At 42.4% G+C, this 16997-nt stretch overlaps 1 protein-coding gene across 1 annotated transcript in view; it reads left to right on the top strand.

The window, feature by feature from the left end:
* ANKFN1 (ankyrin repeat and fibronectin type III domain containing 1) overlaps window positions 1–16997 on the top strand; it is a 1012473-nt gene that overhangs the window by 779423 nt on the left and 216053 nt on the right. The window contains exon 12 of the mRNA XM_069202026.1: window positions 14920–15086. Coding sequence (XP_069058127.1) covers window positions 14920–15086 — 167 coding nt within the window. The remainder of the gene's footprint in view (window positions 1–14919; window positions 15087–16997) is intronic.

The raw sequence follows: 16997 nt of genomic DNA, 5'->3' as shown, positions 1-16997 counted from the left end.
GTGGGACTTCATGCGAAAACAATTTAGAACATGAATTCGAAAAACATCTAGCTAGTAGATAACCTATAAAAACAGCACAGTTGGTACCTAGAAAGAAAAGGCACAAAAGTTAATCAGTCACATTTGTCATAGCTACCTATCCACGAAATGGATCAACAACAAAGTCAGTCTTCATCTTCAGGTCATCAATCGATCAGCAACACATCAGTCTCTCAAGAGCATGAGCCTAATGACAGAATCGTGTCTTCTGACATCATCAATTCGTCCCTCAAATCTGAAGTTTTAGCCCCTTATCATGACTTTTTATTAGTCTTCCAGTCCATCCCCCTAATTCCTAAGTGGTCAATTAATCAGCAGTTATGACTATCCTATAATATAAATTTTGCCAATCTATGAATTCTAATATTTCTCCATTCTAAGTTAATTGATTGGTTCACTGTACGTGGTCCTCATCAGTAGGCTCATCAGGTATCAAAAATGTTGCATCTTCTCCAGTCAGTGTCTCTACTGTTCAAATCCTGGGAAAGTACATCGAGTCTGCCTTACACCAAACTGTAACATTTTTAGTTTGATCATCTCCTGTCCATCGGTAAATTGCAGAAAACTCTAGCAAAGCAGATTTTATTAACGCAAGTGGTCAAGGTTAGTTCAACACGTTTGCTCTCCTCCAATATGCTTTAACAATTCAGCTTCTGCATGAGGCCTGGCAACTAGGACACAACTTCGGATAAGTTAGTTTCTGCAATATAATGCAAAACATAGGTTATACCTCTCAATATGACATATTATTACATTTTTATTGCGCATTTTTTATTATTTCACACATTTTTATAAATTTAGCACAAGTTCGTACATGGGCACATTTTTCAAACGTGCACATTAATTTCTCTACGTTTAGCTTTCTTGTTAATTAAAACACGTAAACGTTCATTAATAATTTGACTAAGCCAATTTCCCACTGAAGCAAATCCATTTCCAACCTTTTCCCAAGCACCTGGGGCCAGATGTAGGTAGACTCGCAATTTGAAACTTGCAATTTGCTATGCAGAAAGGTGTCTCTGACACCTTCTGCGACTCGCTATGGGGTCGCAAAGACCCACCTCATTAATATTCATGAGGTGGGTCGCAGTTTGCGACCCCATAGCGAGTCCAGGCACTCACGGGGATGGTGGCCCGCTGGAGACAGCAGACCACCATGTCCGTGACTGCTTTTCAATAAAGAAGGTTATTTTTTTTCTATCTGCAGCCCGTTTTCCTGAAAAGAAAACGAGCTGTAAATAGAAAAAATCACCGAAACCTTTTGTTTTGGTTTTTTTCAGAGTAGGCAGTGGTCCATAGGACCACTGCCTGCTCTGAAAAAATAATTTTTTGATCATTCTCAAAAGGGAAGGGGTCCCATGGGGACCCCTTCCCATTTGCGAATGAGTTACCATCCACTTCAAGTGGATGGTAACTGCAAGATGATTTGCGACCGCTTTTGCGGTCGCAAATCAACTTACATCGTGGTGCGAGTCGCAAATAGGAAGGGAACACCTCTTCCTATTTGCGAGTCAGAAACACATTTTGCGAGTCGGTTCCGACTCGCAAAATGTGTTTCTGCATCGCGTGCGGGCATTAGCGCCTCGCAAACGGCGTTTTTCGCCGTTTGCGAGGCACTAATGCCTTGCTACATCTGGCCCCTGGTTTTTTCAATTCTTTTAAATCCTTCCTTGAGTTAGTCAGGTTAGTAGGTAAGTCTCTTATCTCCTTACTATTATCTGAAATGTAAGCACAACAATGCCTAGAATTAATCATTTTACAAACTCCGCCATCTTTTGCTAAAACAATTTCTAAAGCAAGCCTATTTTGAAGTGTCATAGCTCTGTCCGGGGCTAATTCAGTATCTAGCAGGAGTATTGCCCCTGTAAAATTTGTCAGCATGTTATACACATAGTAGACAACTTTTGTATCTTGATCAAGTTTAGAATGACTGTTACTGAAGGAATCACTGCACCAAAGATATCTCCCACAATTGCAGAAGAGGTTTCCCCCCTCTGTTGCTTATGATGTAATTCTGTCAATTTCGGAAACTTCTTTAAGTCATCTATCTGGTAAATTTTAGGGAAAATTATCCCCAAATAACATGTCCCATACCATCCTCTTGGAAGACGGTAATAAGCATTAAGTCCACAAATATAATAAATCCCAGGAATTGCAGGGTCCTGACCATTCAGAATAAAGGTCCACTTACTCTGGAACAGAAACAGATGCCTACATTCACTTGTTGCCACAAGTAAAGTGTCAGTACGTGATTTTGGCCTATACATACAAAGCTTCCCTCTGTGTAATGCATCTAATGCTAACTTCCCTTGCATTTTAACAGCAGTGTTAGCATGATCATTCTTGTAAGTCCTTTTCTCTAAACCTTTTTCTAATTTTTCTTTCAATGCTTTTCTCCTATCATCAGTGTGCCCTATGAAGCTCTTCTCTAAAGGTGTAAGCAAACATGTGAGGTTATTCTTGTGTGCGTATGCGGTTCCAAATGTTAGTGTAGACTCAAAGAAGCCTCTAACTAGTATTATGTCATGCTCTCTAGCTACTTTAGTCAGATATCTAATAATTGGAACAAATGAAAACACAACATCATGATTGGAATAAAAATACTGTATATCCTCTTGATTATAGAACCTTGTTATTAGCAAGTTACTGCTTATTCCATAGGTTAATGGTAAACTATGTTATGGAACTCCTTCCTCTACTGACAAAAAGATTTGCGTGCACACAAGACAATCTCTTGCATTCATTGTTTCAACATACTCACTCAATAAGCAATAGGAAAAATTAGAAGAAAGCTCTCCTTGAGCATTAGTATAATTGTGCAAGTATTTCTCATCTAATTTAAACCTTTCCACAGCCATTAGTGTAATAGTTTCAGGAGCAGAAGTAAAAGTAGATTTTTTTATATCATGAACAGACATTCCCACAATCATTACTATAAACAAGATTCCACACATAACTGCCAATCCAACACTCATATATCTACAGCGCCTAATATTTCTATCTTGATTATTTAGCTCAGCCATGATCTGTAAAGAATCAGAAAGCAGAAGTAACTCTTACATAAAGTGCAGTAAAAATCAAAAATAAAGAAAAATTCTTATCTCACGATTCATTCTTACACTCAGGAACCCTCTTCCTTTGCCAAGATCGATTAGCAGCTTGTCACATCCATTTTTCATAGTTACATCAGGTCATCAATGTCTTTCTCAGTTTTATTTTCAACAGTCTCCTTCTTACGTTTTTCAGATTAACTCAACAATTCAGCTCCTTGATCACCTCCAGGTTACATCAAAGTACTTAATCAGAACTTCTCTATCAAAAGAAAAAGACATAAACTTGTGTTGCCATTCATTGGTAGTTGCATACGCCCATTCAAGACCTGCGGAACGTCAACTTGCTATTCTCTTTCTTTTCAACCTTCGATCACTTAATTCTCCTTCACTCAGTTCTTCTTTTCTCGTAGTATCCATTTATTTCTCTATTGTTTTGTTTATGACAAGTTCATTTTTCTTCCCATTCTGCGATTCAGGCAAACTATCTCCTTTGCTTGTTCTTTCTGTTAATATTCTTCTCAAAATTGGACTCTTCTCCTTCTCTTTCTCTATGGTGTTTTCTCTTGATGGACCTGCAACGGGCTCAGGGAGAGTCGGATCACCTTGTCTTTGATCCGTCTCAAATCTTTCCCTCTCTTGGTCTGGCACTTTCTCTGTCTGCTTTTCAGCATCATCTGCTTCTGGGAGAACCTTTGCTTACTTAGGCTCTTCTGCTGTATCCGTCGAGATTGGTTCTTCTGCACCTTCCTGTAATTCTTCACTCTTGTCTCTTACAGGGGTGATAGAACCATATTCCACAAGCTCTTGTTCAACTTCAGGCTCTGTTGGCTCTTTTTCTGGTTCGGGTGTGGTGACCTGTTTCCCTGTTGTTGGTGCTTTCAACAACGCTTCTTCAAGATCTGGTGGACATACCACTCTCTTTGTATGGCTCATGTGGATCCAGTTCGGGAGCCCTGCACACTTTACAGCTGTTGTGGTTGTTAGGACCACCTGGTAAGGCCCTCTCCAGCGTGGCTCTAGACACGTCTTGCGCACATGCTTTCTGACAACGGCCCAGTCACCAGCTCTCAGGTTGTGCCCTGGATCGTGGATGGGTGGCAGGGTAGTGGCTTGCACCTGCTGAGAGAAAGAGCGAACCACATCTGCCAGACCCTTGCAGTAATCCAACACCATATCATCTGTAATATTCACAAGTGCAATGGCTGGAGCTGCTGGTAATCTCATTGCTCTGCCCATGAGGATCACATGCAGCGACAGCCCTATCTTCCTGTCAGGTGTATTTCTCATCGACATCAGCACCAAAGGCGATGCATCTGGCCATTTCAGATTTGTAGCTGCACACATCTTTGCAATTCTTGATTTCAAGGTACCATTCATCTGTTCCACCAGTCCTGATGCTTCAGGGCGGTAACTACAATGCAACTTTTGCTCAATATTTAGCGCTGCACGTAAGAGTTTAATCACCTCGTTATTGAAGTGAGTTCCCCTATCTGAGTCTAAGGAGATCGGAAACCCGAAACATGGTATCAACTCCTTAAGTAACAGCTTTGCTACTGTGAGACTGTCATTCCTTCATGTAAGGTATGCTTCCATCCAGTGACTAAAAACACACACTATCACCAACATGTACTTCCAACCTCCACACACAGGCATTTCGATAAAATCCAATTGCATTCTGCTGAATGGACCTCCTGCTCTTCCAATGTGACTCAAATTCACAACTGTCCCTTTTCCCAAGTTTAGTTGGTGACAAACTATAAAGCAATGACATACTACTTCTGCTGCCTGCCTAAATTTAGGATTAAACCAGTCAATCCTGAACAATCAAACCATTGCATCCCTCCCAATGTGTGTCTGTCCTTGGTAATATCTGGCCATTTGCAACAACAAACTATTTGGCAAGACCAACTGACCCTCTTCAAAAACCCAAATTTCTTCAGCTCTTTGGACACATTTCTGTTTCGACCGAAGTCATTTTTCTTCGTTGTCAACATTATTTTGCAATGTTTTTAACTCTTCCAATGTATCAATCACTTTCAAAGCAAAACTTGTACATGTATTATTCTCTTCTGACATCAATTCCCACTTGTCCTTAAACAATATACAGTTCAATGTGCAAAACCTTGCGACTTCATCCGCATATCCATTTCCTAGCGATATATAATCCTGTGTCTTTTGATGTGCACTGCATTTTACCACGGCATTGCATACAGTGCCCCAGTAGAGGTCAGAAAACCTCTTTGCGACCATAATTGAGCAAAATCATAAACAATTCCAAATCCATATTGGCTGTCAGTATAGATTGTGACTCTCAGCCTCGCAGAAACATGGCATGCTCTAGTAAGAGCTACCAATTCTGCCACTTGTGCAGAATATATACCTCAAAGCCAAGAAGCTTCTAATGTACCTGTGAATGTGCCTACAGCATATCCTGCCCTCAAAGTCCATATACCATCTCTGAGACATGAGCCATCAACAAAGACAATTTTGTCATTTTCTTCTGATCGGGTATCTCTGATATGAGGTCTTGGTTTTGTACACAGCTCAGTTACCTCAAGACAATCACGCTCAATGTCTTCCTCTTTTTCGATCGTACTACTTTTCTATGATTAAGATTACAGGCTGTTCAATCATTCATTCCTTGGCCTTTTGGCAGGTGCCACACACCCTCAAAATAGGGCATCTTGGTACCCACCTGTGATATAATAATATAAGTGATGGGGTCCAGGGGTCGCTGGTGAATACGTTTGTCTCACACATGTCACTGAGCGGCCGCCAGTGCAGGGCTTTGTAGTTGGTGGCTTTGTCTGTATTCAGAGCTGAGACAAAGCAAAGAAACCTCTTTAGTATGAACAATGAGCCAATCTCCCATGAGGCGTGCCGTCTAGGTAGGACCATGGTGACAGCACCATGCATTGGGCCATGAGTTGTGCATACTGGGAGGGTAAACGGTGACAGCACTGTGCAGTGCACTAAAGTACCATGAAGCATGTGCTTTGGGTGGGTACAGAATGACAGCACTGTACAATGTGACAATGTCTCATGAGTCCCAAAAGAGGATTGTGGAGACGGCACCATACAATGGGCCAGAGCACCGGGAGCCAAAGCAAATGTCTCATGAGCAGCGAGCTCTGGGAGGGATCAGGGGGACAGCACCGTGCAATGTGCCAGTATCTCAAGAGCTGTGCACTCTGAGGGGGTTCAGGGTGACAGCAGGGTGCAATGTGCCAGTGCCTTATGAGCTTTGCATTCTGGGAGGGTACATGGTGACAGCAGTGTGCAATGTGCCAGTGTCCAATGAGCTGTGCATTCTGGGAGGGTACTTGATGCCAGGTTCAGCACTATACACTTTTTCAATGTTACATTTGAAGCACCTAGAGTGCTCGTCTCATACCTTGTCAATCTGGCACCAGTCAAATATTGTGTTTTCATCCTTGTCAGTAAAATCTCAACAGAATGAGGAACCATTATCGTCAAAGGGTATCCCATCACTCCTCCCTCCCATTGTGAAAGACTTTGACCAACTGTGGCAACAGCATGCAAACAACCTGGTATGGCTGCTGCACCTGGGTCCAAGGTATCTGAACAATAGGCTACTGGGTGATAAGTACCTCCATGGACCTGTGTCAAAACAGACAAAAAACAAACATCACATTTATGCCAAAACAATGTGAATGGCTTTGTGTAATCAGGCATTCCCAACTCTGGAGCTCTGCACAAACTCTCTCAACTCAGTGAACGCTTTCATCTGATCCTCATCTAAAGTTATGGGGTCAGTAACCTCCTTATGTGTCAGTTGCTACAACGGTTTGGCAATCTCATCAAATTTTGGAATCCACTGGCGACAATAACCTACCATTCCAAGAAACATTCTGACATTCTGACATCTCTTCATGAAGTCGGAGGACTTCTCTGCAATATCATTGCAATCCTCTCTCTGTAGATTCTCCTTGACCCTCTCTCAATCTGATGTCCTAAGTATTTCACTGACTTCTGACAGTACTGCAGTTTCAAAGGGGACACCCTAGGTCCAAATTTTCCCAAATGGTTCAACAGGGCAATCAAGTTGTACTTACACTCATCCCTTGTCTTGGATGCAATTAGCAAATCATCAATGTACTGCCCCAGAGTCGATTAGTACGGTAACTCCAATGACTCAAGATTCTTTTTCAAAATCTGATTGAACAAAGACGGTGACTCCGTGTACACTTGTGGAAGCCTGCAGCAGCTGTAGACTATGTCTAGGAATTTGAAACTAAAACAAAAATGACTATCCTCATGAAGAGGCACAGAAAAGAAAGCTTGTCACAAGTTAACCACTGTGAACCACTCTGCATCGCATGGATTCTGAAACAATATCACTGCTGGATTCGACACTACGGGAGACAACACTTGACCACCATGTCATTCACTTTTCGCAACTCCCGCACAATGCGCACTTTCCCATACAGCTTATTTAAGCCCAATATCGATGAATTACATGGACTGTTCAACAATTCTTTTAAAACTCCTTGTTTCAGAAAGTCTCCAATAATCTGCGCCACTTTCATCAGAAAATCTTGTGCCATGTTATACTGTGGAAGTTGCAGAAACACTACATTCGGTTTCGAAGTAATCTTAATTGGCTCCACTCCCTTGATGAAACACACTTCTTCACCTGTCAGCTCCCACACATTCTCCTGTACCGGTCCCTGTAAATCTGCATGCAATTCTTTCACAGTAAACATCGGGAAAAACTAAATCAACGGGTATTCCTCATTAACGCTTTCAATCTCAGTTTCAGGAGTTTGTTCTTCCTCATCATCACTATTTGACTGAACCTCTAGTCCTGCAGTCGAACACCTAATGGAACATTTGGTTTTGCACAACAAGTCCCTTCCCAGTAGAGACACTGGACTCGAGTCACAAACTACAAACTTATGCAGTCCCTGGAGGTTGCCAATCTCAACCTGTACTGGATCTGTGATCAGATTTGTCAACTGTCTGTTTGCTACTCCCACAACCTGAACTGTTCTGCCCCAAAGGGGTAAGTTCGGCACTTTTGCACTCCTTACTGTAGAGCATGTAGCTCCCGTTTCCACTAGGAATGAAACCCTGTGACCCATCACCTTCCATTTCACAAAAGGTCCTCTTTGATCTACTTCTAATGAAGCTGCAAGCATACATGGTTCTTCATCTGAACTAATACTCATCCATTTATCTATTATTCAATTCTCACTATGTAATGGGAATTGGTGCACTGTGTCACTACTTCTGTCTTGTCTCTGACCTGTGACCTGCTGCGTAAGAATCATCTGTTGCTGTTCCATCGGGGCTTGAGGTATCTGCATTTGCTGTCTAGGTACCATAGGAACCTGCTGCTGCATTGGTTGCAACTGTGTCACTTGTGCACAAGGCATTTGCGCCTGCTGCATGGATTGAAAATTCTGCACTTGATTCTGAAAATTCGGATTGAGTCCTCTCTTTCTAGGGACTTTCACAGTTTGAACTGTATTGACATCACCACTTTGCTGAACAACACCATCCTGCACCATCAACGGACACTCCAACTTCCAGTGTCCCACGTTTCCGCAAAGATGACACTGTAACATATTTTTCATCCCTTGCACATTATTCTGAACCACTACAGTACTCAGATCCGGACCACGATTCATGTTGACTCCACGGCCCCTACCTCTCACCTGAGGTTGGAACATGGCAGTTTCCTGCTGCTGCTGTGTCTTTTGCACTAAATATCCCTGCACTCCTGTCTGCGCTGCCTTGATTTGCATCACCATCGCCTTCTCCTTCAGCTTTTTCTGCTTCAACTCAATCTCATCACCACAGTATTTCACATACCGTAATACCTCATCAATCGGCTTCGCTTGCCAGCAAATCAAATGACTCTTAATCATCTGACCTATTTTAGGTCTCAATCCTTCCACGAACCTGAACACAAAGTGCAACATCTCTTTCGGCTGAATCGCTTCTTTACCACTGTACTCCTTGAACGCTTTCAGCAATCTCTGATAGTAGGTATGTATTGACTCTTTACATTCTGCTCTGTCCTGTCAATTCTCTGCCAGTCAATATTTTTAGGAGGAATTCTCGTCTTCAAGAATTCCATCACCCTATAATAATGTTTCATCACTTCAGGTGATGGTGCACCTGTAACTCTATCTCTTTCCGGTTTACTCATCGGCCAATCCACTGCTCTCTTGCACTCAACCCACAAGTCAGCTGGAACCACTATTTCCAACAAAGTATTCAAGTCTTCCACAGACACTTACAAAGTTTCACAAATCTGTCTGTCTGCTGGTACCACTCAACTGGTTTCTCTCTCATTTTTGTATAATCATTTGTGAATGACAAAATATCACTCCTGTGCCAGGGTACATGAACAAATTGTCCTCCTGGAATTTTCCTCATTGGTAAAATTTTTACTGGATACTTTTCTTTCTGAACACCTTCAGACCCTTTATGCGAATCTCGTTTCTGTTTATCGTTCTTCTTTTCCCATTTGCCTTTCCACTTTTCTAGTGCTCCCCAAATCTGAGCACTCTGCAACAACTCCTTGAGATGCGCTTTCATCCCTGCTGACCTCATGTGTTCAAAATCCTTTGTCTCAAAGTCTAACCTGTAACTTCTCTTCAAGTGCTTTGTTCTCTCAATCTCTATGTCATGCTTGTCTGCCAGATCTCCAAATTTCTGATGTATCTTGCCCACCTCTCTTGTAATCCTCGGACACAGATACCTCAGCTCTTCTTCTGTAAGGATTCTACCCTATTCACTCCCATTGATCCCTCTTCTAGTTCAGTTATTTCTGTAGCTAATCTTACGCGATCAATCTGCTCTTCACCCTGGAAGTGTTTTGAGGAGTATTCAGACTGTCTAACCACTCATTTAATGCTGTGCTGTCAATCCCTGCAATGAAATATTACTCATGTTATACAATGCTACCTGTTGAACCACTGCACCTGGAGGTTGTGGTGTCAAAAGCTTCAAGCTCCGACTTACACTCGGGCCATTTACCGCATCTGGAAGCGCAATAAGTGGACTCAGATCTATTAGTGATCTAGATCCATCAAACGTCTGAGCCATAGGCGATATTACCTGCACATGATCTCTTACTCCCCTCATCACGAGGCTCTGTGACATTTCACCCTGTCCTCCTGCAATCAGTTTATTCTGTGCAAACAATAGTACCGCTGGACCAACAGTAATCAGCAGCGATATTGCATCCGGTGCTGCTCTGACACTCGAGTTTTGTGGAAGGGCTACTCTCATACTCTCATTCATCACTGGTGTCACATCTGACTGTGTCCCTGTTATTGGGGTGAACTTTGGCAAACCCTGTGTCTGTGCCTGAGGCAACAACATTGGAGTTGGCTCGGTCTGAACTAGCATTGGCCTCAGAATCACTTGCCCCATAGGAACCACTAAGTTTGAAGTTGTCTCAAGAATTGGTACTTCTGTATAAATTCTCTGTATCAGTGGAGGGTGCATTTGCGCTTGGACCACTGAAGTAGTCACTGCATTAGGAGTACTCTGCACTACCCCTTGTACCTGTCCATTGTCTGCTTGTACTGGTCCCACTGTCCTCGACACCTGGGCTAGGGCAGTTGGAGCAGAACTAGTACTTGGACCCCCTTCATGTGTCACATATGGTGGAGCTCGGTCCCTCAACACCTGCGTAATAAGATCCTCAACATCTGAATCTTCTTCTTCCACATAAGTCTTTTTCTTCTTTTTCTTGCTTCCTGACAAACTCGTATCACTCTTACTAGTATCCTCTTTCTCTTCTGACTCATCTTCCTCTGTAATAGCAGGAAACAACTTAACACCTTGCAATGTCGTCATTCTCCACTTTTTCTGTTCCCAGTCCCATATTGCCTCTGCTAAAGACTTCTCTACCTTCCTTATCCTCCTCTAGAATTTCATTTCTTGCTGTTTATCTTGCTATAAGCTCCCAAACTGCTAATGCCTCAAAAGGTGCGGGTCTCAGAAGTGGCTTCGTCTCATATAATGTCATTCGTAATTGATCCAAAATTCTCAAATTAAATGTTCCATGCTCTGGAAACACTAAAGCTTCCTGTTTCTCTGTCAATTTGCACCACTGCTTTCACCAAAGACATGGCGCGACACCTCGCTCCTCCATCACAATAAATGCTGGAGAATTTTCCAGTGGGGTCGGCTCCTCCACTGTCCCTTTAATGTAACTGCCACCCTTCATGGCACTCCTGAACGCTTTGAAAAGCGTCATCTTCTCTTGTTGTACTTATTTCAATTCAATAAGGAAATTACTTTTACTCCCAAGATTCCCTTCACCCGCCTTCTCAACCAATTGCCTCTTACGGACGGCTGCCAATCCGCTTGCGACTCTTCTTGCTAACCAACCTAACCCAGTGCAGGTCACTCTGATGTTACACTCACACACTGTGGCTGACAAAGTCTTGTGGCTTGTCCTCCTAATCTTTGATTCACTCAAAGCTAATGCAAATTATTGCGAGCACTAACCAAAAACCAATAACCAAAAACAAACCTGATGGTTTACTACAGGAAGGTACAAAATCGCTTCAGAGACCTTACGGATTTTCACTGATGGCCCTTTTGCTCATGCAGCTATTCCTCTTTCTCAGTATCCCACATTCGCAAGCCAAATTTGACCCACGAATTTCACTCTCAACTGATCAATGGGTCTGTCCTGGTGCACATAGGACTCGCCATATCTCAGTCTAAAATTTTCCTTACTCACTTTAACTTACACACTGACTTGTTGACCACACCCGATCAACCTACTAAACCAGACAGATAACAACATATAACCAAGTGTCTCCTACACTTGTCAATCTACTCCGGAGTCTTAGACCATGCAGGGTCCGTACATCACCAAAAACCACATGGACAATTTTTGAGCGCAAAGCGCCACACACATATGAAGATCGATGACTTCCCTACTCTCATACTACGTAGTACGCACACTCCTACTAAACTTTACGTGGAGTACGCAGACTCCTTACTTCCCTCACATACATCACAATTCACCTGCGGTTTGCACAAGCATTTGCAAGCGCACCCTACCACTTTCACACTATCAGTAGGATTCCGAGAACATACCCAACTTTACTAGCGGGATCCAGGATGTGGGAAAGTCATTTCTGGGCTTAAGGGAACATCATCTTTTCTACAATTAGAAGAACAGAACAGCGTAATATCAATATCAGGTATGGCTAACTTTCACCAACACTCCCATTCCAGCCCCTCTCCTAATCTATTTACAGGGGCTCCCATCTGGCTAGGGCAAAGGAAATGGGAAAGGTCTGTTTTCTGTCGCAGGTGTCTATTCCTCCTTTGAAGACCTGTTTGGCCACCTAGTTTCCTTCTTCCCGTGTTAGCCTTTGGTACTAATGTTGGGAAAAACAAAATTGTCAGTTTTTCCAACACCAGGGCTTATAGGGGTACCAAGAGCAGATTTTAAGGGTGACATATATAAAAGTAAGGTAATTTAAGACTTTGAAAGTACGTTTAATTCCAATGTTGCTTAATCTTATTTTAAAAGCAGCCAGAGAGGCAGGGTTTTTTTTAATTTTTTTTTATTGCATCATACACCACAGCAGTGCACCCACAGATGCCTTAACTCCACTGGGGTCCCTAAACCTACATGCCATACCATATACTAGGAATTTACAGGTAGGCTGTTCAAGCCAATTTCAATTTTGACTATTTGCAAAATACCTTTAAAATCGAACACTGGGCCTGGTTAGCAGAGCCCATGGCACAGTCAGGGTCAGTAACCACCAGTATCAGTCAAAAATTTGGGTGATGAGGGCCACAGGGATGACTTTCACACAATATACATACACCCCTGTACCTTCTCTTGGTTAGTGAGTGTGAGTAGTGATGGTAGAAAAGGGAAAACATTACCACAATAACACAAAAGTTTATTTAGATTTGTCACACATTTAATACAATCGTTATACCATTTTGTGAATGCTGTATTTTTTATTTTAATTGTTAAGATAGTATTATCTAAAAATAAAATGAAAAATAAATAACTGAGCGAACATTTTGACTACTGAAACAAAATAGTATTCCTAACTATCGGATTGCATGTCTCTTTTTATGCTGAATACTAAATTGTGACTGAACTGTGTACAACGTGCAACAACACAGACTAGCCACGAGATGGCATGCAGCCGTTTTACCAGATTCTAAGATTGGTCAAATTTTTTAATTAAAATTCAGATAGCCCCTGAAGGTAGATCCTATGTCACTCATACACACATTCTTACACATACACACATTGTGTCTCACATGAACACACTTTCACCGGCAGGCACGTACACAACATACAATTAAACGAATGGTATGCTTACCTCTGGACAGGGAGAATCATATTCTAGCTAATTTCCACCAAATTGTTTATTACACAAATAGTGAATAATATAAAAATATAAAAATATTCACTACTTGTGTAATAAAAAAAGTCAACAGAAAACAAGGAAGTGGAACCATAGTCGACGCCTATACGGACGTTCATATTTTAGAAGAAAAAGTAGTGTTACTATAGAGATTTATAAGTGAACGTGCATTTATTGGATTAATCTGTAATTAACTTTAACAAATATAACAACACTCTAACAAATTGTATTGAATACAAACGTTTAGTATTACTTTGGTACGTAGAATGAGTGACAGATATTCATGCTCAGTGCTTGAAATGGACAAATAGAAGTGCAGGTACTCTGAACCAGAGTACCTGCTTATTTCTGAGGAGCGCAAGGTACTCTTAAATTAAAAGCATTACATTTCTCTTGAGAAGTTCCGGTACTCTCCCTTTCAAAATAAAAAAGTGCTGGTTATCCGTACCGGACAGTACTGGCCCATTTAAAGCACTGTTCATACTGGATAAATCAACATACTTGAACTGCCAAACGTATGGGTCACAAAAACTATGCATACGGGGCCTTCCTGTAGGAATGGTGAACACATAGGTTTATTGACTAGCCCACACTGGAATACTTACTCAAAGAGCACAATTTGAAAGTGAGAAAGGAAATTCATCTGCGATTGCAGACATGTGTACACGCAGAGGGGCCCATTTTTTCGTTTTCAATTTAAATGACAATGACACGAACAGAGTATTTGAAAGGGGGATTCATGTAAAGAATATCTTTACTTTTCTCGCTGCACAGAACACCTGATTGCATGAGCAGATTAGCGCAAGCCTGAGATCATGTATTGAAGATAGTTCAGTAGAACCAAATGTGTTCAAACAACGGAGGTCATGGTATTACCATCATTTAAAAGCAAATATCTAATACTTGTACGAAAACCATTTATGAATCACTTCTCATTCGGACTCTAATTTGCATATTCCCCTCGATATTGTGTTGCATTTTCATGTTTTGTTCTCAATGTTGCTAGAGTTGTGTCAGGGCAATTGAAGTATATTTTTTATTGAATTAAGTGTCGGCATACTTTTAGATCTCTTAAGCAAAGAACAACTTGAGCCTTAATCTCGTGGCATACTAGGCTCCTGGTGTATTGTCTTTATAGTATGTTTGCAATTTCACATTAAAATGCATGCATTGCACTTTATATAAGTCTCTTTGCCTCTCAAATGGATGTAGCAATACTTGTGTAATAACAATCTGCCTCGCACGCAATCAGCTGTTGTGTCTAGGGTGTTCACTCAGGAGGTTAGGAGCCCAATTTCTGAGTAGTGTCTGTATTGGCTTGCATTGCATCTGAAGAACTTGACTGTCTCTCCCTGCAATACATTGTCGTATCTTTCAAAAGTCTATCAAATTGTTGTAAAACATTTCTCGTTTTGTTTACATTGTAGGACATACTAAACTATCAGAAAAGAAGTCAACAACGTCTCCTTCCCGGATTGTACTTGGGATATTTAAAACTCTGCAGTTCTGTAGACCAAATTAAAGTTCTTGTGTCTCAAAGGCTCCCCAATGTTCTCTGTCATGCTAAAATAAGAGACAACGGTAACGTCTCCAAGTAGGTATTTTTCTTATGCTGTAATACATCTCCCACTTGTTCCTATGCTGTTCATCATTACCCATGATATACATCGCACCTTGCACAATGGAATTAGCTGATTGACCTCTGATTTCAGTTAGACTTGTGTGGTTGGAGATTTGTTCCATTGAGTTCGAGGCATAGCTAAGATAACAATGTATATCTAGCTGTCACCGCCATTATGACACTTCTGTTTTATACTTGTAATATGTTGCTGATCCATTTTGTAGAACTTCGTACCCATGATTCAGAAAAGTGCAACACTAATAAAGCATTATCCTTTCTTGTAACTTTTCTACAGCCTGAAAAAGTATTACCATAATTCCCTTTTTAATATGCGATGCAAATGAAATGATGATGGATATGTGGTTCACAACTGTAACAAAAATAATGGTTATTCCACTCGTGGGAATCGAAGAACGGCATGGGTATTCATACAACCCAGACTATCATAGCTGATCATGGGTTTTCCCTGTTAAATTAACTCATTCTGAGACCTGACAGTCCTAGTGCTAATTCATCTTTCTGCATATTGGTTTGTCTTTTCCTATTGTCTTCCTTTGTCATTTTTAACTCTTCTGTCTCCTCTTATCGACCCGACTATGTTGTCGCCTGAGTTTCAGTCCCTGTATAATGTTGAGGTGTCGCATACAGACTGCTTCTGGCTTTCTTGTTGAAGACCTACTGAGGATAACTGTTGGAAAATGGGTTATTGGTAAGGGCAGGTATGTATCTACACTTAGCAATAAGCCACTAACCTCCAATTAGGTCCAGTTAGGTCTCAGTAGATTAAACCCAGCTCAACCCTTGGTAGCTTGACAACGAGCGTCAAGGCTTAACTTAGGAGACAGAGGGGGTCATTCTGACCCTGGCGGTAAAATCCGCCAGGTTCAACGACCGCGGGATCACCGCCAACAGGCTGGCGGTGCTCCCATGGGCATTCTGACCAGAAACGGAAAACCGGCGGTGTACCGCCGGCTTCCCGCTGCCCTGGGGAATCCTCCATGGCGGCGCAGCTTGCTGCGCCGCCATGGGGATTCCGACCCCCATTACCGCCATCCTGTTCCTGGCGGTTGTGGCCGCCAGGAACAGGATGGCGGTAAGGGGTGTCGTGGGGCCCCTGGGGGCCCCTGCAGTACCCATGCCAATGGCATGGGCACTGCAGGGGCCCCCGTAACAGGGCCCCACCAAGATTTTCAGTGTCTGCCATGCAGACACTGAAAATCGCGACGGGTGCAACTGCACCCGTCGCACCCCTTCCACTCCGCCGGCTCCATTCGGAGCCGGCATCCTCATGGAAGGGTGTTTCCCGCTGGGGGCGGGCGGGCGACCTTCTGGCAGTCGCCCGCCCGCCCAGCGGGAAACCCAAAATACCCGCAGCGGTCTTTTAACCGCGCAGCGGTATTCTGGCGGTTCCAGCCAGGCCGGCGGCTTCCGCCGCCGGCCGGGGTCAGAATGACCCCCAGAGTGTAAAGCATTCAAATATCACAAAACAGTAATTAAATAAAACACATGAAAGAGTGTAAAACTCCAAAACCAATTTATAAAAATAGATGATATTGTAATCTTTAAAATGACACAAAAACTAATAAAATCGGATAAGGGGAACCAGAGATATGAATTTTTAAAGAATTATTGTTGTTTTAGTGCCTAGAAACAAAAAGCGCCAATCGGGTCATCTGGTTGCACCTCGACCAGGGCAAAGTCAAAGTTTAAGGCTGACCGCGATGGAGCCCTGCACAGCTACAGGCCGCGGGAGGCCTCGGTTAAAAGTTTACCTTCACAATTAGTCTCTTTTCTGAAGCTTTTCTTTAGCGGGACGAACCTGCCAGTCCAGTTCGACCTCCTGGACCCCTTCTCCGGATAAGCGTCGCCGGAATCCTTGGTGGA

This window comes from Pleurodeles waltl, chromosome 7 (genome assembly GCF_031143425.1).
Source record: "Pleurodeles waltl isolate 20211129_DDA chromosome 7, aPleWal1.hap1.20221129, whole genome shotgun sequence".
In the NCBI taxonomy this organism is placed as follows: domain Eukaryota; kingdom Metazoa; phylum Chordata; class Amphibia; order Caudata; family Salamandridae; genus Pleurodeles; species Pleurodeles waltl.
This window is presented reverse-complemented; position numbering and strand designations above follow the sequence as displayed.